At 36.5% G+C, this 25,188-nt stretch overlaps 1 protein-coding gene across 2 annotated transcripts in view; it reads left to right on the forward strand.

The window, feature by feature from the left end:
- The window catches only part of LOC106875721 (uncharacterized), an 81,294-nt gene extending 57,440 nt beyond the window's left edge, over positions 1–23,854 (forward strand). For both annotated transcript variants that reach the window (XM_089338903.1, XM_052975525.2), the window contains 2 exons: positions 488–560; positions 9,018–23,854. In XM_089338903.1, the coding sequence (XP_089195029.1) occupies positions 488–560; positions 9,018–9,109 (165 nt within the window). In that variant the 3' untranslated portion in view covers positions 9,110–23,854. The remainder of the gene's footprint in view (positions 1–487; positions 561–9,017) is intronic.
- The last annotated feature ends 1,334 nt before the right edge of the window (positions 23,855–25,188 follow it).

Below are 25,188 nucleotides of genomic sequence, written 5' to 3' on the forward strand. Positions count from 1 at the left end.
TGCCAGGATGTGGTGGCAAATATGCATGTCCATTGAATGATTCTTGATGTGTTGAAAACAGAGTTGTAAACTTAGTGAAAACTATTAGATGCTATATGAGAACTACCAAGAATTAATCAGCTAATTAATATTAATGAAAATATGATTAGTCTACAAAGATGGTGATTGCCATTATTAAACTCTAGATGAGAAAAACAGCTGTTTAATACTAATGACACTACTACTGCTACTAAGTGATTGTTATTAAGATTCAGAGGAAAGACAGCAATGTAAAACAGTTTGAGATTACCTGTTAACAAAAGGACTTTAAAAATGTACCTTAATTATTCTTCTTATCTGTTCTAAAATCTGAGACACATAAAAATTGAAATCATAGTTAGCCTGTTCTATCTGGTTGATCAGAAGCTAAAAAAACAATTGCAACATCTTGAAACTAATCAAATTGAACTCTTATGTTGTTCTTTATATTGTCATTTTTACTTTGTAGCTTCTTGGACATTTACTGTTTGTAGCAAAGAAAGTGGCTGCTCAACAGAAACTAGATAATGGTTTCCGTGTGGGTAAGTATGATATGTCTGGTTGTGAGTTCAAATGTATGACTTGTATTTCTTATTGTTTCCGGAAGAGCTCTATATGAATCACTCCAGCTAGATGAGGAGAACTGGTACCAGATTTTGTCAGTTATTTAATATTACAATGTCCAAAGTGATTCCCTGGTTTTATTGAGTAGCCATGAGTGGATAAAGTAATAAAGCACTATCAACTCGTTGTTTTGAGTTCAAGTCCATCACAGGGATTTTTATTGTATTTCTGGACAGAACATTTTATTGAACATTATTTCAGTTGTCAGAAGCTGTTAGAAGAATAAATACCATATCACCAGAAAATGTTGTGTGACAGACTGGTGCTATATTTCAGGAGATATCTCTCATCAGAGCATCTCTGGTGTAGTGGCACAATATATTCTACTGTACCTCAGTTTATATAGTTATCAGTAAGAATGGGTACCATCTAATCATCTGGTAAAGTTATGTGGGAAACTTGGTGCAGAACAAATATTACAAGGGACTTTGAAAAGCACAGGTTTTGATTTTTTTTTTTTTGCTAATGTCTATATCCATCATCAAAAGGAACATACAAAGTAAACAGACACACATACACATGTATAAATATATGAAGTAGATTTCTGTACTGTTTCTAAATACCATTCATAAAAATTGGTCAATCTGATACTATGGCAGGAGACAGCAAAGGCAATACAAAGGGAAATTTAATCCAGAACCACACAGTTATACTTTGTTCCATAGACATTTAATGATGGCTTCCAGCAATTTTGAGAGATGGAGTTAGTGAAATCAATTCACTGTAGTGCTTAACTGGTACTTTATGTTATTAACCTCAGATGGATGAAAGCAGTATTGAACTTGGTAGGATTTGAACTCAGAATGTAAAGAGCTTGAATAAATGCTGCAAGGCATTTTTTTTTTGATGCTCTAACAATTCTCCTGGTTCTACTCATTGATGCTTGTATTACCTCTCCTTACTTCCTCAGTCTTACTTAAATCCTTTTGCTGTGAATTGGTGTTTTCTTTTATTTTCCTTTTCCAAATGGCGGTGCCCCAGCATGGCCACAGCTCATGAGCTGAAACTAGATAAAATGAAAATGAAATGGTTCTTATTTCTCTGTATTTTATTTTCTCTCAAGATGGGGCTCCTCCACCCTGGGGCATATGTGTCCATCAATTTTTGAATGAAACCTTTCTAAACAGGTAGATTAGGAGAGGTCGACGAACACCATGGCCTCCATGTTCACCAGACACTACCCCGCTAGATTTCTATTTTTTGGGGTATCTGAAGGACAAAGTGTACAGTACACCAGTTATGATCTTCAGCCTCTAAAGGCCAGGTTTGCTGAAGCAGTCTCATCAGTAACAACTGATAATCTTCAGAACACATGGGATGAAATTGAATATCAATTAGATGTGCTCTGAACCACAAAAGGGGCCCATGTTGAAGTTTACTGAATTTCATTTTATGTGAATAAAAACTTCTTGGCAGATGCTGTAAGTATACCAAAAAACTTTCTGTATCTTGAAAAGTTTTTGTTCAATAAAGGCTTATAATCAGGGAAAGACTTCGTAATCACCCTGTATATTTTCCAGAACTCTAATAACTTTTTCCTATAGCCATTTTGAGTTTTGGTTTTACTAGGATTTCAAAGCAGTCCAACATTACGTGTAGCTAATTCTAGACTGTGAAGTAATTAGGGCTGATACTGTGACAGAGAGAGCAAAGTTAAATCATCAGCATAGTCTACATCAGTTACTTTTTGAGCTGAATGTCTGATTGGTCTGTTTGTGAATGTGAAACTGAGGCTGTTTAGCTTGTCAAGTAATGTCCTGAAGACATAATTCAGAGTGATCATAAAGAGAAAAGGTACCAATGTGTCCTCCTAGAGTACTTCAGCTCTGATATCAAAGAAACTAGCATCTCCATGTGGGGATCTTACCATTGATTTGGGTTTTGTTCTAGAACATCATAATTATTGGTGTTGTTTCCTCAGGGAAACCATAGGCCAGTAGTATTTTTTCTATTTTACCTTGGTAGATAGTCAAAAGCCTTTGAGAAATCAACAAACAATAATGCTGCTTCAAGATTTCTGGCTTTTACTCCTTCAAGATGTTGAACTGTAAGTATTTGTCTGACAGCTGATCTATTTTTTCTGAAGCCATTTTGATTTCTTCTCAAAACTTTCTCAATTTATGGTTGTATCCTGTTGAGTAGGAGTGAACTATAAATTTTTGCAGCAATTACTGTAAGAGTGATGTCTCTGTAGTTCTCTGTGAGTTCCAAATCACCTTTCTTTGGAAATCAAAGTATGCAGCCTTCTGTCCATTTGTCAATGTTGCCGCCATAGTAGACTGTATTGCAGAAGTCTAACAAAATACAATTGAATTCTCCTGTTTTCTAGACTTCAAGCAGAATGCTATTCAGATTATCAGCTTTTTGGCTTTTGGTGTTTTTATAGACTTCTTTCAATTTGTCAATGGTGAAATCACCAGTCATAATATTAACTGCTTGTTAATCCTAGTAAAACCAAACTTGTGTAGGCTTGAAAGAAATGAAGCCAGTATGTTTCACTGGATGTGCAATGTCAGTGTGCATGTTTGACAGAGTGTAAGCATCTTGAGAGAAAAGTTGGGCACAAGAGTCATCACATGTGGTGTGCAAGAGAGACAACTGTGCTGGTATGGTCATGTGATGTGTATGGAAGAGGTCAGCTGTGTAAAGAAGTGCCGATCCCTAACTGGGGTGGGGTGGGGGGCTGTGGTAGAGGTATACCCAGGAAGACATGGAACAAGGTAGTGAAGTATGATCTTTGAACTTTAGGCCTCACAGAGGCAATGACTAATGACCGAGACTTTTGGCGATGTGCTGTGCTTGAGAGGACCCGTCAAGCCAAGTGCACTCATGCTGGTGTCATGTAAAGGACACTTTTAGAACATTGGGTCTAATGAAGTCACTGACCGAGATCTTTGGCATTATGTTGTGCTCGAGAAGAAGACCATCAAGCTGAGCAAAATTGCAGTAAAAAATGCCTGTTCTATCACCTAGTGAAAAAGATCAGATCACAAAGGAGAAAAACTGTGATTTATCATTGTCTTAACAAGATGTCTGGAAATCAACTCTGTCAGATAACCTTAAGAGGAATTTTTTCTGTGCAACAATAGAGTCAGTCTTTTTATATCGAGCAACAGCCTAGATACTTAACAAAATCTGGAATCAAGCTTGATAGAACATACACCCGAATGTTAAGTGCAGTCTTAAACATATCTTTGAGAACTCATCCCACCAAGAAACAGCTATATGGAAATCTACTAGTTTCCAACATCATAGGAGAAAGATGCTTGCACTTAGCAGGACGTTGCTGGTGAGCGAAACAAGAGCCGGCAAGTAACCTACTGCTATGGATGCCAAAGCATAGCTGTACTTGAGCTGGTCATCTATATACAATGTATGTAGATCAACTCACTGTAGACACTGGATGCCTCCCTAAAGACCTCCCTCAACTGATGCAGGACTGAGATGGATAGCGTGTGCATGTTAAAAATGTCCAAGCAAGATCAACCAGATGAGGATGATGATGATAGCTTCTTTTCTGTGGCTCACTTCTAATATAACATCCAAACAACAATTTATTGTTCTCCTTCATCCATTTAATCTCCTTCATTGTTGAGGCTCAGCAGTAGCTTGATTATGATTGAGCCTGTGCTGCTGTTTCACAGGATACCTGCTAGACACAACAACTTTGCTAAAAGCTCCGGCCTCATTGACACAGGATTACTTCTCATTATTGATATTTCTCTCATAATTGAAGTATGTGTTTTAAGGCTACCACCAACCAGTAATTCTATCATGTTACCATCACTAGACAGTCAGCTAAGACTTTTGAGTGGCTTATCTACCCTCATTTAAGCTAGTTATCAAGTATTTATCCTTGCAGTGCTTAAAGACTCATATAGTTGGATGGCCATTGACTCTATTGAGATCAACTGGGAGTGGGGGCTGTGGTAGAGGTATACCCAGGAAGAAGACATGGAACAAGGTGGTGAAGTATGATCTTTGAACTTTAGGCCTCACAGAGGCAATGGCTAGTGACCGAGACCTTTGGCGATGTGCTGTGCTTGAGAGGACCCATCAAGCCAAGTGCACTCATGCTGGTGTCATGTAAAGAACACTTTTAGAACATTGGGTCTAATGAAGTCACTGACCGAGATCTTTGGCATTATGTTGTGCTCGAGAAGAAGACCATCAAGCTGAGCAAAATTGCAGTAAAAAATGCCTGTTCTATCACCTAGTGAAAAAGATCAGATCACAAAGGAGAAAAACTGTGATTTATCATTGTCTTAACAAGAAGACTAGGATAATTGAAAATCAGAAGCAGAAAATTACCTGAAAGATATTAGGGATTTGATTTCACATGTAAGGAAAGGCAAGGAGTTTAGGTCTCTGGTAGCAATATGCTAAAGTGAGGAAGAAATGAAAATGATAGCTATACACCCTTGTTCTTCAGAACATATTTTCATTCCATCCTGTTCGGGGAGATGAGTGCATTAAGTTATATTTACAAATGTGTTGCCAGAAATTGGGATGATACAAGATGAATATGGCGATATACTAATCATGAAATCGACCCCAAAATAAAATTGGTCAGTGGTTAGAGTGGAAGTGAAAATGCTTGTCATAGTAGAAAACTTCTGTAAGATCCCTGACATCTTCTGCATGGAAGGCATGGAGACCATAAGATTAGTGGTAGAGGACAGAAAGGAAAATATTATGCTTATGGAAGTGCCACTCATCAAAAGTCTTCTTCCTCTCAGTTAAAGAAATCTAAACCATCCCTGTTGTCAATACCATGACCATATCTCAACACCATAAGTAGCTGAGGACATCTACACCAAGATCAAGGTAGAAGAAAAGTTTGTTCCCTGCTCCCACAGAAGAGCAGACTCCTTCTGAACTCTCTGGTTACCAAACCAACACCAATTACAATGATTCAGATACCACAAGTTTTGACCAGACTTCACTATCTCCCACTGATTCCTTGGGGAATAACTTGAAGAAAGAAGCAGAAAGGGGAGGAGGGTACAGAGTGACACTCTGAGAACACAACAAATACAACAACAAACACAAAAAGAACAACTACAGCCCATTTCACAACTACTCCAATAAAGACAACAGGAACATCAACAAGAAAACACAAAAACAACAGCCAAAACAGAAACAACAAAAACAACATCATTGAGAGGGTAGGGACAAATGCTAGCTTCAGTGAGGCTATGATCAATTTGGATCTATCTAAAGCATTTGTTAAATTTGACCAACTGAAGTTCGAAACCATCCTGAAATCAACCAGATTTGGACCCGTTTGCAGAGATTATATCACTGCAATGCATTGCAGTACCTGCTCAGTGATCAAAGTAAAAAGTCACCTATTGGAACCATTTCACAATCGCACACTCAGTTCATCAAGGTTGCCTGCTCACACCTCTTCTGTACATGCTGGCTCTTGAGCCACTGCTGTGTAAGCTGGAACAGTTGAGAGGCATCCCATTTAAATCGGAACACAGGAGAGTAGTGTTGGCATATACAGATGACATCATCATGGTATCAGATGCATTTTGAGTTGAGGTGGTTGGCACCATTCTAAAGAAATACAAGTTGGTGGCAGGCAAAGGTGGTAAATGCCTATATCACCTCCATTATTATTTATCACCTGACTGTCATACCTTGTCCCAGCTACTGATCAGATTGGAACATCTGTTATTTATTTTCATGTGAAAAGGATGTGTTCAGTAGTCAGTCTGCTGCCAGCACCCTCTGTATGGCAGCTTAGGCATGCCATGGTTGCTGATGTGCAGATATGAGCTGTGAGTGCATCATTTGCAATGATTTCTAGACAGTGAGTGTGTATGAACTCCACTTGGGAGGCACATCTTTCTGCAGTTCATCTTGGCAGAGCTGCAATCCTGGGTGAAGGAGATATTGAGACTGGGTGCCTGGTACCTAGACTGTCAGGTGCTCACAGCCCTCCACCAGCTGAGCAATAGGATTGGTGGATGTTCCACTGTAGCAATATATAGACAATTTGTGGCTGAGAAGTGCGACAGCATTTATGGAGAGACTTTGGGTATCGTTAAAAATGAGGAGACTTGTCTGCTCTAGTAGACTTTCTGGTTGGGGACTACAATGAATAATTTCCTGAAGTCCTTGGCCTGGCAGTGCTACTGAGGGGTACTACCAGTTTCAGATAAACTCTACAGGCACAGACAGGTTTATCTGAGATATGTGCAGAGTGCATTACTGACTTGTGGAGTTGTCAAACAGTTGCTGTTGTATGTAAGGCAGATCTGTCTATCAGCCAAGTCCATAGTGAAGATTGCTCCACTACCCTCCTTTAACAGGGCAGGTAAGGCACTTTTCCTTTGTCTGGTGGATGAGGCTGAAAGGTATGATGACAGATATATTCCCCTTTGGTAGAGCCATCATTGACTATTTCAAGTTTCACTTGAAAAGGAAAGAGAGAGAGAGAGAGAGAGAGTTACTGTCCCTAAGCATATGTACTGAAATATAGGTTTAAGTATCAAAAATGATGTGTGGAATTAGAGAACAGGAAATGGTGAGAGCACTTATCCTAGGTGTCCAAAGACATCTTGAATGGTGAGGTTCCTCAATTGGCCCCAGAGATCCTCTTGTATCAGGGGGACTACATCATTATTACCCTTTTTAACTGATGTGTACTATATATATTTATTTTTATTTTTACTATATAGTGTGCATACCTTTTACATATTTTTTCTTTTCATTGTATTTATATGGTTGCCCCTCACCCATTGCCATGATGGCAAATAAAATAAAATCATTATTATTACTATGAGTTTTTCTTCTTTCAGTTTTGTTTCCATTTCTTGCTGAGTGTCTTCCTGATATCTAGGGCAAAGAAATGCACTATATACATTGATAGGCTATTAAAATAAACACACCAGATTAAATAGTTAGAAATAAATTATTTACATGGTTGGTTTTCATTCCCATAGCAACAATGCTCTACTCAGTATGTGTGACATACAGGTTAAAATCATCTTTTGCACTTCTTGTAGGAATGGTAAGCCAGGCATCATTGTCAAGTAATTTTCAGTTCCTTTTTTGATCATTCCTAGTGCTCATGCAATCATTGGTATTGTAACCATCTTGAGATGCCACATTTTTTGATTTCTATGAGCAAATTTTTATATTTTTGAGCTTGTCAAATTCTTTTGCTACAATATTATGATCACAAGGGATACTCATATTAATCAATAAACAAACTTTGATATTTTGGTTTTCTACAGCAATATCCAGTTTATTATTTTTGATGGTTCTATTTGTAAGACAGGAAAGTCTCAAAGCATCGTTACATTTTCTCCCTCAGAGTGATGCAGCCTCAGAGTGATGCTTGTATCATTTGTCAGCTTGATTTTATAATGTCATTATATTAACCAGTGTAGCTATTGGACAACTCTGTCATGTCTTGATTTATACTTTACTGATGCTAAAACTTTACATCCAGAGATTAGGTGGTCCGCTGTTTCAATCTCATCATTGCAGAATTGGCACTTTGAATCTACTCCATTTTTCATCACATTGACTAAGCAGTTCTGAATCAATAAGCTCTGATCTTGTGCAGCTAAGATGAAGCCTTTACTCTCTGCCTTTTATCCTGAGCTCTGTAGCCATCGATGAGTATGCTTCTGGTGTACATCTGCTTGTTTGCTACAGGCCACATGTTTGCCATGCAGGTGTTTCTGCTCCCATCTATAAGCCAATTGCTTGTACACTTTTTTCTTTGCTATTAATTTCACCTTCTTTGCAACAATAGTTGTTCAACCTGGGTATCATGCATGAGATCAGTAGCAAATGTTTTGGTTTCCTTTATGACAGACTGAAGCTTCTTATGCCTCTCATGATTTTCAACAAGTTTTAGCAGCCAGTTGTTTGTTGTTTCAAGATATTTGGCTAGTCTAATTGTGATGGTTTTGTAAGAGAGTTTAAACTGGATCAAGTCTCAACCTCCTTGGGCTCTGGGAAAGTAAAAATGATCTATGTCTACCTTTGGGTGATGCATCTTATTATAACTCAGCAGCTTGCATATTTTTCTGTCAATTTTCTTTACTTCCCTGATATTCCAGTTCAATACATTGCAGCTAGTGTTTAGTAAATGTATTGGCCAACTCTGTAGTGTCTAGTTTTGTTTTTGGTTGGAGTCAAGTTTGGACACCAAGATCCTATATGGTCAAATTGTTTCATCATGAGCATCACAAACCCTGCTCTTGGGGACTCTGCTTTTCAGGGCATAAGCTTGATATTGTTAGTATTGTAATTATATTTTTAAATTTGTTTCTTTGAAAAGCTTTCAAAAAATATCTAACAAAGTGTAAAATTAATATTCTAATTGTATTTTTTTTCTGTTATTTCAGTAGTAAACAATGGAGTAGATGGAGCACAGTCCGTGTATCACCTACACATCCATGTGTTGGGTGGACGACAGATGACGTGGCCCCCTGGTTAACAGGATATGATTGTTCAGCATCTGGTCCTTCTGCTTTTTGTAATTTGCTTTCAGTTTTCTGTTCCTCTTTGCTTTGTCTTAAAGGACTAATGAAATCGTTTATGTTCTTTGATAGCTAATCAGGTGATAGATATATAATGTTTAATTTACAGATGTAGTGTAGGCTGAAACCTCTTCAGCAGTATTTTATACTATCAAAATAGAATGGTGTTAATGTGGCTGTAATTCATATATCTGTCTGTTAGTATCTCTCTCCCTCCCTCTCTCTCTGTCTCTATGTATATATAACTATTTTTCAAAAGATGGTAAGATGTATTTTGTTAAATGATATATAAAAGTACTCTATAAACTCAGTAATGAACAGCAGAGCTATATATAATAAACAATACTATAATGTAAATGGTAGGACCCTGAAAAATGAAATCATGTTACATACATTAAAATAAAGCAGGAGAAACACTGCTTTTATGGTGATATTTCTCCTAATTCTTGTGAAGGTTTCTTGTTTTTTAGCCTCCTTTTGCTTTTGTTAAAATTGGAACTGAATTTTCTTGCATCAAGGTGTTATTTTTCTGTTCTAACAATTACAGAACAACTTTTATTCCATTTAAAACAAGATGGAATTACATAGACTTCACATATATGAGTCGTCAAGTGGAAGTTGGTTATTATTAATCAGCAACACCATTGTTGTATTGTGCTAAGTTTATCTAAGTAAACCAAACCCACATGGGAGTCTTTATGGTTAGAATCTTTATTCAGCTGAGTGGCTGAGCTCTGACACTAAGCTGATAGCAGCCTTAAATAGTCTTAATCAACAAGTTAAATGCATGCAATGCTACAATGAAATTAACTTAACATCTGTGTCTCAGAAACAAATCTAACACTACTTGTAGTATTTGTTCTGGTATCAGTTGTCAAATCACAATCATTATTAATAGAGTCTGAAATAACATTCAAAGACTGAGAAACTGTTTTCACAATTTGTTTATTATCAATATTTGTATCATTGTTTCTTTGGTCTGCATGAGCTGGTAAACACTGTTCTCCATTAAAATTCACAACCGTATTGTTACCTGTTTGAGCTATAAACCTAGCTCCTTATGGTTCATTTAATCAGTACCGATAGCAAATTGGAACTGTAGATCCATAAGGCATTGTTATCTGTCTACCATGTAAAAAGGTGGATAAAGAATTCTTTTGGAGTGAAGGATTGACCCAAATATTCCACCTGTTAAAATTGACCAGATCCAACTTCTCATACCTATCCTACAATGTCATTCTAAAAGTATACAAACACACCATTAAAATCTTGAAACTACAAGATAATGTATGATTAATTCAAAGCAATGTGAATGAATAAGCATTACAATTGACAAAGAAATCTCAATGCTAAAAGGTTAACAGAACCTTTACTTGGTGAATTTATTTTAACTTTCATCAATTCCATTTGTTTCTGGATGATGTGCAGGTGCTTATGACTGATTTTATTAAGCCATGTAGTTAAGTCATTATGAAATTCCTAGACTTAGTTTGACATTAATGTTTCTGAAACATTCTTTCTGACAAGCACAATTCGTATAACTCATCTAATCATTTCAGCTTCTTTATTCGTAATTCTTATTACTTATGGTATGTATCAACAAGTAAGAAGAGTGGTTCTAAATTCTTGATACAAGCATGATGCATATGGATATATATCCATGCTTTAATTTCGTCAGGCCACATGTGTCCTGTGTAAAGTAATGCCACTTTCATTCTTGCCCATGACAGATATATCCTTACATATTGTTCTTCCACATCTTCACAGCAACTAGGCCACTATTCTTCTAATTTCAATCAATTCTCTGTTGTACAAAATGCATCTTCAACTTTTAACTTATTTTTCAATAACTTAAATGACTTTTCAGAATCAGACTAAAATTGGTCTGTTGAAGGCGGTGAGCTGGCAGAATCATTAACACGCCGGTTGAAATGCTTAGCGGTATTTCATCTGTCACTACATTCTGAGTTCAAATTCCATCAAGGTCAACTTTGCCTTTCATCCTTTTGGTGGTCAATAAATTAAGTACCGGTCAAGTACTGGGTTTGATGTGATCAATTGTCCCCCTCCCCACAAAAATCCAGCCCTTGTGCCTATAGTAGAAAGGATTATTAAAATAATATATTATTTTTAATATAGCAGTTAAAATATTGCCATTGACCATCTCTAATTTATATTTTTACATTCTTGAATGTCTTTTGTACAAGATGGATACAAAAAGTCATCATTATGTTCATGTTCATCCAAACCTACATTATTCATAGATTCCAATTGCAATACATCACCATAAGGTATTTCAGGTCTCTTTACATAGTATGTTTCAGAATCAAATGCTGTTATTTGTAAGGTTCAACTTGAAATTGGCCATAAATATATTCTAGTGGTATATGATCTAAGACCAATTTAAATTGTTAACCAAATTCAAAACACCATGCTTTTGAAGATACCATGCAATCACCAAAGCTTTTCTTTCAATCTTAACTATGATTAAATGCTCTTGACAAACGACAGGATGGCTGTAACATCATAAATCTGGATCACAGGCTTTTGATACTAACATCAGTTTTCCATGCTCAAATACCTTTTGCTATTGACCTCCCCAGGAAAAAGGGACACCACATTTGCAGAGTATTGCAAAAAATAACATACCTGAATAATTAACAAAATATCTTCAATCTCTCAGAGAAATTGCCAAGTCTTATCAAGGATTCTAATTACTTCTTATCTTATATAAATGAATTTGTAATTAGTTAAGGTATTTCTCTAGAAGAATTATAGACCAGAGATATCACAGTGATAAGATATTTTTTCATATCATCAGAAAAATTTATCCTTTTAAACTGTTTTACATTTTCACATGGTTCATTTTCCATAATTTTTCTTCTCTCACAGCAATGTACAGATGTATTTTGTATTCTTAAATATTTCTGTGCTTGTATCTGAAGCTGCCACAAACTCATTTGTAATCCAAGTTTAATTAGAATTCAAAATCATCTTGTGTACATTGATCATAGTACTGTCTTTATAACAATTTCATAAATACTTTCAGCATCTTCATTTAAAAATTTCCTCAACCTGTTTTTCTTTGTGCGTGTGTTTTACATATTTTCTGAAAGTGATTCTTTAATCTGTATTTGAAACAGTTTTAATCAAAGGCAAAACATTTTGATGGTACATGCTTACATCTTCAAAAGTAACAATCAGAACTAGGTTTATATTTGTTTTTATTAGTTCTATATGATACATTGATATCATCAACATCGCCCTACTCTTTCTTTCAATTATCCAAGATTTAGAAATCATTTTAAATTGTTGAATAATTTCAATACATGCATTGAGATTCAGTTCACCTGATTGAAGATATTCTAATGATTTTACACGATGCTCAGATGATTGCAGGTATCTATGAGTTTCATTTGAATCTTCTCTGTACTCTGGCATTTTAGTTCCAATTTTTATAAAATTGACAAAAATGAGTTGAGTTATATAATCTCTGAGAACAACATTAGATTGATGCAGCCAGATTTACATCTTGTGATAATAATCTCTGAGTCTTTCAACAATTATTGATTTCTTTTGGCGATGAACTGATGACATTGCATGTCATTCATTTCTTCAAGTTTCAAGGATTTCACCATTACCGAAACTTTCTATATGGCTATCATACTAGCATTTGATAAAATTATTTTTATCATTAGTGTGCAGAAACCCATTTGTTCTTGTTGTAGCATAAAATATCACTGCCAGACTTCTGTCATACCTGGATCTTAAAGTGGAGATTTCTTCTTATCAATCGTTGCACTAAGTTTATCTAAAGTGGTAATTGTATGCAATCCTTTATATTCAGAAGCTTTCCCCATCCAATCACACTCCTTGTATGGATTCCTGTGACTCTGTCACCATCCAATTCTATTTCATCTTTAGCTCTCCAGCAATGCCTTTTGAATCTGACTCTACACTCTTTGTTGATGTCTAATATTGGATGAAGGTTCCCATACAGTTGCTTAGATCTCTCTCCAGGTGATATTCAAAGCCACACTTAGCATGCAAGTGTAGGTGCCATCCAATCTTCTTTCCAGTTTTGAGGTAAGGGTTCATGCAGAGCAGCCTTACAATAGACAGAGGTAACAGTTACTTGAAAGAGGCTCCTTTTTATGTTGTCTGGAAGTCTCGATTTACATACTAGAGATAACTTGTTGATGGCAGCCCAGGCTGCCAATGCATGTGTTTACATCACTTTTGCAGCTAGACATTTTACTATATAGATAAGTATTCTACACAGTTGAGAGATGCTAGTTATTATTTTGATTTAAGCTTATGCAATCTGTTTTGTCTGTTTATGTAATCTGTTTTGCATTTGGCTGAATGTTCAAGAAGGGTTTCTGCTTAGCTTATTAGATCGGAGAGTAGCACTAAATCATCAGCATAATCTGCATCTGTTATTTTTGTGGCAAGATATCTCTTTCATGGATGTAGTAGTGTAAATCCATTGTCTTTAATTGCATCAACAGAAGTTCTGAGAAAGTAATCCAAAGAATTGATGTAGGCATAGGGTGCTAAAGTGTCACCTTGTAGCACTCCGACAATTTCAGAGAAGCTTATATCACCATCTAGAGATTGTACCATTGAACGTATTTTTGCTGAGTATCATAATGGCTTTTACTGTTTCATCTAACAGTGTTTCTTCCATTTTACCTCTAGGTAACTGAAGGCTTTGGAGAAATCAACAAATAACAGAACACTACTTATATTTTTAGTCTTCACACCTTCAAGAATTTTTTGAATGGTTAAGATATGACTGGTAGTTGATTGTCCTCTTCAAAAGCCATTTTGATTTTTGCTCAATACCTTTTTAATTTCTGGATGTATGCAGTTAAGCAGCATATAGTTATAAATTTTTGTAGCTATTGGAAAAGGGAGGGTACAGCTCTTAGTCTATATTTCTGTGAGGGGTGTTCATTAAAAATTTCCCCTGACCCACTTCCCAAGGACTGGGATAAACAAAACTTGACATAATTATTAGTCCTTCTCTACATAGCCACCACCAGTGATGATACACTTCTCCCATCACTCTATGCTACTGTGAAGACCTCATTTGTAGAAGTCAGTAGGTTATGTTTGGAACCAAGACTATACCTCAGAAATAAGTTCATTATCATCCGAAAAGTGTTTCCCCTTCAAAAAAGACCTCATGGCTGGAAAGTGGTGGAAGTCAGATGGTGCAAGGTCAGGAGAGTAAGGGGGATGAGGAAGGACTTCATAGCCGTGGGAGTGTGCTTTCATCTGGGCAACATGCATATTGTGAACTGGGATGTTGTCTTGGAGGAGGCAGACTTCTTTGGTCAGCATGCCATGCCTCTCTGCTTTGATGGTGTCCCGCAATTTCTGCAGCAGAGAAGCATAATATTCCCCATCAGTTGTGGTGCCCTTTGCCAGAAAATCCATCATCACTAATCCACACTGGTTTCAAAAGACTGTGAACATCACCTTGCCTGCTGAGGGTTGGACATGAGCCTTCTTTGGAGGTGGTGAGTTATCATGCTTCCATTGCTTCGACTGGATCATAATGATGGACCCTTGTTTCATCCTGTGTGATAAGTCTGCCAAAAAAGTCCTCATTTTCTTGGCACATTGCCAAAAGAGCCTGGGAGCAATTGACTCATTCCTGCTTCTGAAAAGGTGTGAGCATCTACGAAATCCATCGTGCAGACAACTTCTGCATGTGCAATTGGCTGTGAATGATTTTTTCCATGGACTCAACACTTATCTTCATTTCTTGGGTTTGTTGCCAAATAGTTATGTGGCGGTCCTGCAAAATGGCAGCTTCCATTTTATGGATAGTGTCGTCATCAATGGCTGAATGTGGTTGTCCAGGAATAGGTGCAGTTTCCACTGGTGTCCAACCACATTTGAACTGGCGATGCTAGTGCTTGACTACATCATATAATGGTGCGTCATCACCATAAACTTTCATCTCACCAAAAGTCTCTTTTGGTGTATGACCTGTCAAGTGCAAGAACCTGATCACTGATCTGCATTCATCTGCCTCCATTGTAATACCTTAGTCCACTTCAGCCACCATAAAAGACAAACGAATACTAGTGGAAAGCTGCAATTTACAATGTGGCATGTAGAGACGTATACCTGTGCAAGTTCCGTTTCCTGCAATAACCGGAAGTGGGTCAAGGGAAATCTTTAATGAACACCTCTCATATATTGTTTTGATTATATACATCATTGCAGAACTTCAAGAGGACATCATTAAATTGTTTTGGTTTTCCATACCTAAGGTGGTATGTCATCAAGGCAGGTACTCTGTTCGATTTCTATGTTTTTAAAACAGTTTCCAGTCAAGCATTTGTAAACATTTGATATTGATTTGTTCTGATATTTGTTGTATCAACTACATCTGGAAGTTTGCCAGAGAGATCTTGGAAGAGATTTTTTTCACTTGTTTGCTTTGAGTTTTTACTTGATTGGATTTTTTATCCACTGATTTCATTAATGGTTTGCCAGGCTGATGCAGATTGTTTATTTTTGATTGAGGATTGAACTAGTTTGATTTTTTTTCTGCTGAATAAATTATTTTTGAACTGCTTAATGTTTTGTATCACTTTTTGTGGGTACTTTATTCTTTAATTCTGCAGTTTCTTTAAGTGTTTGTCTCATCTCTTGGTTTTCTCATTGAATGTTTTCTTATTTCAGGTTTTATTGGAATATGTTCTTCTGCAGCATTTTCATGTTTTAATGAGTCACGTATTTTTTTGTCTGGGGTTACGTCATAGGGTATTTGGAGGAGAGAGCTAAAGCTATTTCTCGCTGACATGGCATATCTGTTGTGAATGTCTGGATTTCTTAGGGCAGCCCAATCATAGTTTTTGTGGTTGTTTTCTGGTTATATTTTTATGAATGCCGTGTTTTATGATCAGAGGTGAAATTACAGCAAAAGTTGTAAACCTCACAGTTTATAGCACTATTAATCCATTTACTGTTTATAAGCATAAAATCTAGCTGTGCTTTGCTACTATTTGGACTGAATATGTTAGGAGTTTTCATTTTCTTTTCTGAAATTTTGTGTTCAGGTAATTAAGTCCATTCTCTTCTATATATTCATCTAGGTACTTTCCATTTCTTCTTGGAAGTGGATATTGTGTGTATCTGTACATAAGATCTTCTCCATGGTGTGCCTTCATATCCCCAACAACTATTGTGAGATTATGTTGGTGGTATGTCTCTAGTTAAATTTGAAAAGCTCTCATAGAATTCAGTCACATCCTCATCAAGTGAGACATTTGTTGGACTGTAACATAATATGATTGTGGCTTTTGGATTACTATTAAATCTTGTTACTCTAATTCTAGAGTAAACTTTTTCAATACGATTTAAAGCTCTCATTGTGCAATGAAGGGCTTAGTTGTTATATCCTTACACCTCTAATATTGTAGATAATGTCAATGTTAGATAACAATACAAAATAGAAACAGCAGCAGTAACAAACATAACGAACCAACAATCTTTTACAAACCAACAATCAGTATTTCTAACACACTAACTCAAACTGTAAACTGTACCTGGACTTCGAAGACCAAACTGTGAACTGCTGACATCAGACCACAACTATTTGTGTTTAGTGGACCTGTCTATTCTCGTCAGAGGGTGTTATTCTCTTGCCACAACATCTCCCTTTTTGAGATTTTGAGTTCTGAAGGAATAAAGAAATTTTTATTTATTATAATTATATTTTACTATCTTTTTCACTTGGCATTCATAAAAATATGAACTTGGCATTCATAAAAATATAACCAGAAAACAACCACAAAAACTATGATTGGGCTGCCCTAAGAAATCCAGACATTCACAACAGATATGCCATGTCAGCGAGAAATAGCTTTAGCTCTCTCCTCCAAATACCCTATGATGTAACACCAGACAAAAAAATACGTGACTCATTAAAACATGAAAATGCTGCAGAAGAACATATTCCAATAAAACCTGAAATAAGAAAACATTCAATGAGAAAACCAAGAGATGAGACAAACACTTAAAGAAACTGCAGAATTAAAGAATAAAGTACCCACAAAAAGTGATACAAAACATTAAGCAGTTCAAAAATAATCTCAAGGTGGTTTGGTCTGCTTCTGTTTTCTCATGCTGGTTCTACGGGACTCCATTACGTTCAGTGCTGGGACATCGAATACATTAAAAAATACTTCCATTAGCATTTCTCTCCACTCTTCAGTATGTTTTTCTTTAGCTGATTTATGTGTCTCTTATGTTCCCAGCATGGTCCTTTAATTAGATACAGCTTACTTCCTGTTTTTTTTTGGTTACATCCTCCCAGCCTTCTTTATAATTTCTGCAGGTTTTAAAATGGAGTTCTTAATTTGTGCATGTTAGGAATGTAGTTTTGGTAGTAGTTTGCCAGCCCAAGAAATGTTTGTAATGTTGGTATATTTGTTGGAGCAGGCATACTCTTTATTGCATCTGTCCTCGACAGGTGAGGCTGTCTACCATTAATTATCAGTTATTTACCCTAAGTACCTAATTTGAGGCAAAAAAAAAAGAAAAATTCAAATTGTTTTTCACTCAAAGTGAACCTGTACTCTTTAATTTTCTTGAACGCAGCTTTTATATGCTCCACATGCTGTTCATGCAAATTACTCTTAATCAATATATCATCCAAATAAGGGATTGCAAATTCACCATCAGATAACATAGCATCCATAATTTGCTGAAATATTGCTGGTGCAACTTTTAATCCAAAAAGTTACCGGGTATATCTGTACAATCTTCAATGTGTATGTATTGTCAGATACTTTGAGCATTTGTTATTTACTTTAATCTGTAAATAAAGTGTCAGACAGATCCAATTTGGAGAAAATTTTTCCACCATTTAATTTTGTGAAAATGTCCTCTGGAGTCAGGAGTCAATGGTGGCATGTCTTTAAGCAGTTGCTTGATCCTTTAGAGAAATGGGCACACAGCATAATCTTATTATTTTTCTTTTTAATGCACACCGTGGGCACCACTCACTTAGAGTAATCCACCTTTTTTGATGATTCCACTCTTTTCCAGTCTGTCCAACTCTTCATTTATGATTTTAGTTGCCATGAACGGTACCTTTCTGTTAGATTTAAATAGAGGCACAGCATTTTCACTTACTTGAAAGCAGGCTTCAGTCTTTTTACATAGACCTAAGTCCTCCAATAATACTTAAGGAAACATCTTTTTCAATTTTCTCTTCAATTCCTCAGACGATTTTATTTTTAATGGGACAACCATTTATACTTTTGCAGTAGAATTTTCGGACTTCTTTGACTATAACTCAATTAACTGTTGTTGTTGTAATATCTGCTTCTGCAAATTCTGTGGTTGTTCCTGTTGCTTCTCTTGAAGCTGTTTTACTGCAGCTAATAGGTTCTCTGTAATTTAACAATTTGTATGACACAAATTGTGAGCTTCAAAAAATCCTCATTACCAGATGCTATATCCTTAAGCCTCCAATATCATAGTACAGTTGATATTGTCGATGTTAGATAAAGAATACACTGTAACAGTGTTATAACAATACAAAATAGAAACAGCAGCAGTAACAAACATGCAACAAACCAACAATCAATATCTCCAACACACTAACTTGAACTGTAAACTGTACCTGGACTTCAAAGACCAAACTACAAACTACCAACTACATAGACCACTACTATTTCTATGTAATGGTCCCATCTATTCTTGTCAGAGGGTGTTGTACTCAACACCTACACATTCAATTATTGAATTGATTGAATTCTTCCATACTGAGGCTAAAACCATGATCCATTCTTTTCAACAATTATTGATTTCTTTTGGTAATGAACTGATGACATCATTCAGAAACCCTGTTCAAATGAATAACCAAGTTTTGACATTAAAATGATTGGCATCTTAAATATTCCTAATTGTGTAAAAGGTATGCAATTTTACACCAATATTAGCACTGATATTACAGCATTACTGTAGAATTTCTTTTTAAACCCTTTTGTCAATAAATGTAGTATTTTCATCCTCTTCTACACTTGGCCATTTGGAAAGAACTTTGTTGGTTGGTATATCTTCCATCTACTTAATTGTCTACCTTGTTGCATGCTGAGGCAAAAACTTCTTTGACTGGAAATTATTTGTAAATGAATGTGAAAAGGAACTCCATCTTTTGAGACACATGAAATATTTTTGAGATACCCTGGAGCCCCACCAGCTTCAAACAGGATTATGTAAGCTTATGATGATGCAGTGTGTGACATTTCAAGGATCCAAATATCTGAAAAGCATGATACAAGTCACTTCTTTAATTTGAGAATGAGTGTTGGAAACCGTGATGTATTCAGTTGGTTATTGAACTTTATTATTGATCTTATGTGAATTTTTATAAACTCTGTCATCACCAGGTAACCTGATAAAGTGAAGTTCTTTGACTTCATGTGATTCATCATTGGAATGAAAATGGAGTTGTTTGTAAAACAGCCTGGATTTTAGTAGTTTGTTTCAAGGTAGATTACCATATTCCAAACAAAAGTAGAAGGGTCTTGAATGCATCTACACTTTATTCATTAGGACTGTAATTATTTCTTGCATCAAGAAGGTAGTTTATGAACTCTCATCAAAATTACTGGAATATTGTTCTATATGCTTATATGAAAGCAAAATCCATTGATTCTGATTGTTGAACTTGGATTCACTGACTAATTTTCTGTTCCATTGTTTCTACGTGACTCCAGACAAAAATTTTCTTGAATGTTGCCTCAGCAAGAATTTGCTTGTTTTCAGACACACTGTTGAAATAACTTGTTACACTCTTCTATATCTTACAAGCTCCTATCAAAGCATTCAAAGATATGCTTACATCCCATACTTATCAATATTAGATTACTGCAGCAGTTTTCAAGTGGTATCTCTTTCTAAAGTTATAAATTAATTCAGTCGACACATTGAGAAGAATCTTGTATTTTGCATGTCAAGTTCCTTTGTGAAGTAAACTACCTTTTTGATGAGAGAAATAACAACATTCCTAATGAACCAAGTATAGGTGTACTCAAGACCCTTCTACCTTTGCTTGGAATATAGTAATCTGCCTTGAAACAACTTACTAAATCCAGGCTGACTTACAAATCCATTCTCATTCCAAGTGACAGCAATTCTGGATATGACAGCAGCAATGTGCACAACCTTTTTTAGAGGTTAAAGATAATCCAATATGATAGTGGTCCATTTACATTCAAATAAAAATTTCTATTTTGTTTTTCCTTCACAACAACCTGTTGACTCAGTATTTAATATTAGAAAAAGTTCAGTAATGTTTTCTGGTAAGATAACTGTGCTCTATTTTTGCCTGTACACCTGTGGTCTGTTACTGCATAAGTCACTTGAATTTCATGACAGTGTTAAAGCCACCATGCCAAACTTGAAATTGTTAACTGTAGAAGTGAGTGAGTGAAATTGTGCTGTTGTCACTCCTTTTCAAACCAGAAATGCAACATTTTCTGAAATAATGATACATCATGCAAAGGATGAAGCTCCTGCAGACCGTCATCTCTTTTGGAAATGATGACATCCAGTAGCTGCATTCTCAAATGCAATGGGGCAAGTTTGACACTGTGACTCAGTGAATTTTGCTTTCTTAAGAATATACTGAACAATAATCATATTTTCAGTGGCTTGCATTTCAGTAGCTGCTTTAAAACATCTTATGTATGTGTTATTACTGTTCAAGTCCTTTTGCAGATTTTACAAAATGATAACCTTTAGCCTTGCATGGATGCAAGCAATTCTGAAGCTCATGAACTGTGTCATAGAAGTAGATTGGAGCATTTTGTGGGGAACTGTCACTTAAAAGTAGTGATCTGAGCTTTGATAAAGTAAGAGGAACACCTTGTTGTGTATTGTTCAGAAGAACTTTCCTGTTTGACTATATATAGAGAAAGATTGAAGTGGAAGTAGGGCAAACTTGGACTTTATTTAAAAAGCAGCAAAGTGATTGTAGCTCAGTACAACTTTGTTGTAAGAACAGAGGCAAAAGGCTCCCTGCATCATATTGACAAGCACAGAGAGAGTATACTCTGCTCCTGGAAGTTTGATATGTGAATACCCGTCAGAGTGTAAGTATCTTGAGAGAAAAGCTGAACATTAGAAGCATCAGTTGTGGTGTGCAAGAGAGACGATTGCGCTGGTATGGACATGTGGTGAGAATGGATGAGGATAGCTGCGTGAAAAAGTGCCACACCCTAACAGTTGAGGGAACCCGTGGAAGAGGTAGGCCCAGGAAGACCTGGGCTGAGGTGGTGAGGCAAGACCTTCGTACATTGGGCCTCACCGAGGCGATGACTACTGACCGAGACCTTTGGAAATGTGCTGTGCGTGAGAAGACCCAGCAAGCCAAGTAAAATCGTTGCCAGTGCCCCTGGACTGGCTCTTGTGTGGGTGGCACATGAGATGCACCATTTTGAGCGTGGCCGTTGCCAGTACTGCCTGACTGGCTCCCGTAGGATTTTCGAGTGAGATCGTTGCCAGTGCCCCTGGACTGGCTTGTGCGGGTGGCACATAAAAGACACCATTTCGAGTGTGGCCGTTTTCGTGCGGGTGACACGTAAAAGCACCCACTACACTCTCTGAGTGGTTGGCGTTAGGAAGGGCATCGAGCTGTAGAAACTCTGCCAAATTAGATTGGAGCCTGGTGTTGCCATCCGGTTTCACCAGTCCTCAGTCAAATCGTCCAACTCATGCTAGCATGGAAAGCGGACATTAAACGATGATGTATATTCAGCTGATGAGTGTGTGGCATTATCTTCACATGAAATTACATGTCATCAGCATCATTAAATTATATTAGACAATGTCTCTATATTCAAAGTTGACTGCTCTTTGTTTTTTGTTTGTTGGTTACACACACACACCATAAATATATATTTGTTAATAAATACAGATAGATAGATTTATATATATTATCATCATCAGTTAACATCTGGCATGGGTTGGACATTTTGACAGGAGCTGGTATGTCAGAGAGCTGCACTAGGCTTCATTGTCTACTTTGGCATGGTTTCTATGGCAGGATGCTCTTCTTAACTCCAACCACTTTACAGAGTGTACTGGGTGCTTTTTACATGGAACTAGCACTGGAAGGGTCACTAAGTAACTTGCAAGACAAAAACCTCTGACTGGGAAGTGGCTTTGTACCAGTTGGAGGGATAGAAATAGGTGTCTTTCTATAGAGGAGATACATGTCTACCCCAGATAGAAAACAGAGGAGAGAAAAGAGATAGAAAGCTAGGCAAACAGAATGTGAGAGATATACGATGGTGGAGTTGGTCAAACTGGGAGAAAAAAGCTATACATACATTAATGAATTGTTGCATTAATGCTATCATCATGTATCTAATTTCTATATTGAGATAATTATTCTCAAGGCAAATTGAAAGAAACTTTCTTGAAATAAAACAAGCTTATCAGCAAACACGCACCATGCTCAGATTAATGTGTGTGTGTGTATTTAGATGATGGTGCTTACAAGACTCACCATGTTATTTTTTCAATTTTGAAATTACATGAGTGTAGACGAACTGATTAAATCATGTTTATATCTATGTAAGGTGTCTAGTGGGGAATGAGAAGCATTGAATTATCCAATGGTATATGAAGGAAGTGAACATGTGAGAGGAAAGGGTTTAAGGAAGTTGGTGAAAGATAAAGAAAAGAAAAAGAGGACATGAGAAGGCTAAATTTCAACTGACCGAAAAATCAGAAAGAAAGAGGAGGAGAGGGAGAAAAACAGAGAGAGAGAGAAAAGAATCAGTTCTAGTACAGAATTGGTACTTTATTAAGCCTGAAAAGATGAATGGCAAAGTTGACATTGGCAGTATTTGAACTTAAAGCAATAAGATAGTGAATATTGCAAGATAATCTCTCTGACACTAACAGCTGGGACAAGTTGCTTTCATCTACATCACAGTGTAGATGAAGATACCATTAGTTAACAATGACATTAGACAAAGTGTGGACATGACTTTCAGATAATGAAAGAGTGACTTTACAGAGCAGTGAGTCATAATTAAAGGACATTTTTATTAGAAATCTTTGTTACCAGTACTTTTGAATTTGATATATACTACAATATATATAAATCTATCTACCTGTCTATCTATCTATCTATCTATCTATCTATCTATCTATCTATCTATCTATCTATCTATCTATCTATCTATCTATCTATCTATCTGTCTGTCTGTCTGTCTGTCTATCCATCTATCTATCTACACACATACACAAAATGGATTAATTAATTTTCAATTATTGGAAAGTCTCCATCCAATGAGGGGTTTTATTTTAGTTCATTCTATTAATATTCTTTCTTTTCATTGATATTTCTAATAATTAAGGTGTTGAGTTGGCAGAATTGTTAGCATGCCAAGCAAAATATTTAGAAGCATTTCTTCCATCTTTACATTGAGTTCAGATTCCACCAAGGTTGACTTTGCCTTTCATCCTTTCAGGGTCGATAAAATAAGTACCAGTTGAACACTGGGGTTGATGTAATTGTCTTATCCCCTCCTCCAAAATTGCTGGCGTTGTGCCAATATTTGAAATTGATATTTCTAATTATTATATTTATTTTTTGACATGTTGTTTTGTACCTCCATTTTACAAAATAAAAATCTTCATATCTCATCTTCTATCTATCTTTAATGCATTTTTCTTTTTCAAATACTTCAGACTGTATGCATGCATGTGCATGTGTTTGAGAGAGAGAGAGAGAGAGAGAGAGAGAGAGAGAGAGAGAGCATGGCCATAAATGACATTCTTGTATGTATAGATAGCCACAGTTTTACTTAGCTTGACATGTCCTCTCAAGCACAGAATATCGCCAGGAGTCTCAGTCCCTTGTCATTTTTGTGAGGCTCAACAACTGAAGATCATTTCTCACCACTTCATCCCACATCCTCCTCTGTCTTCCCCTTCTATAAGTTCCCTCCACAACTGGAGATTGACACTTCTTTATGTAGCTGTGCTCATCCATATGCATCACATGACCATACCAGCACAGTCTTCTCTCTTGCACACAACATCAGATGTCTCTAATACCCAATCTTAAAACAGTTGCATTCTGTTGTACATGCACACTGATATCACACAACCAGTGGAGCATGCTGGTTTCATTTCTTTAAAGCCTTTGCATGTTCTCTGTAGTCACAGTCTGTGACTGTGTAGCATATGCCATGTGGCATGGCTGCCTGTATACAAGCATCATATAATCTGTTTTTCACTCTGATGAAGAGGCTCTTTGTGAACAACAAAGGTAGTAGCTCTTTGAACTTTGTCCAACCTGTTCTTATTCTAGCTTCATTGCTTTCAGAGCAGTGTGCTAAGGAGAAACACTACTGGTGCTATCTTCTTGGTAAGGCAACTGCAGGAGAAGTATTTAGTAAAAAAATAAACCTCTGTACTTGGCTTTTGTCAACATGTAGAAAACTTTTGACAGAGTCCCCTACTGCTTTATCTGGTGATCAATGCAAAAGCTAGGGATAGGTGAGTGATTGATAAGAGACATACAAGTCATGTACAGGGATGCTATTAGTAAGGTGAAACTTGGCACTGAATATAGAATTTAATCTAGAGGTAGAAATTCATCAATGATTTTGTTTCTCCAGAACATAACAAAGGAATTTAAGACTGGTTGCCTTTGGAAGCTTCTCTATGCTGATAACCTTGTTCTTATGTCTGAATCTCTACTAGAATTAGAGAAGAAATTTCAGGTGTGGAAGGGAGGACTGGAGCCAAAGGATCTTAGAGTTAATTTAGTAAAAACCAAAGTCCTAGTCAGTAGGAAGGCTGATAAATTACTAATCCCTTCAGGGAAATGGCCCTGCTCGATATGTAGCAAAGGTGTATGCAGAAACTCCATACGATGTACCCAGTGGTGTCAGAGGAAGGTTAACAGAGAAAGTAATCTTTGTGTGTGGCAGATGTGCAGGTACAATAAAACTTTAAAATGTACAGGAAATAGACT

Source organism: Octopus bimaculoides, chromosome 21 (assembly GCF_046866305.1).
Source record: "Octopus bimaculoides isolate indiv1 chromosome 21, ASM4686630v1, whole genome shotgun sequence".
Taxonomy (NCBI): Eukaryota; Metazoa; Mollusca; class Cephalopoda; order Octopoda; family Octopodidae; genus Octopus; species Octopus bimaculoides.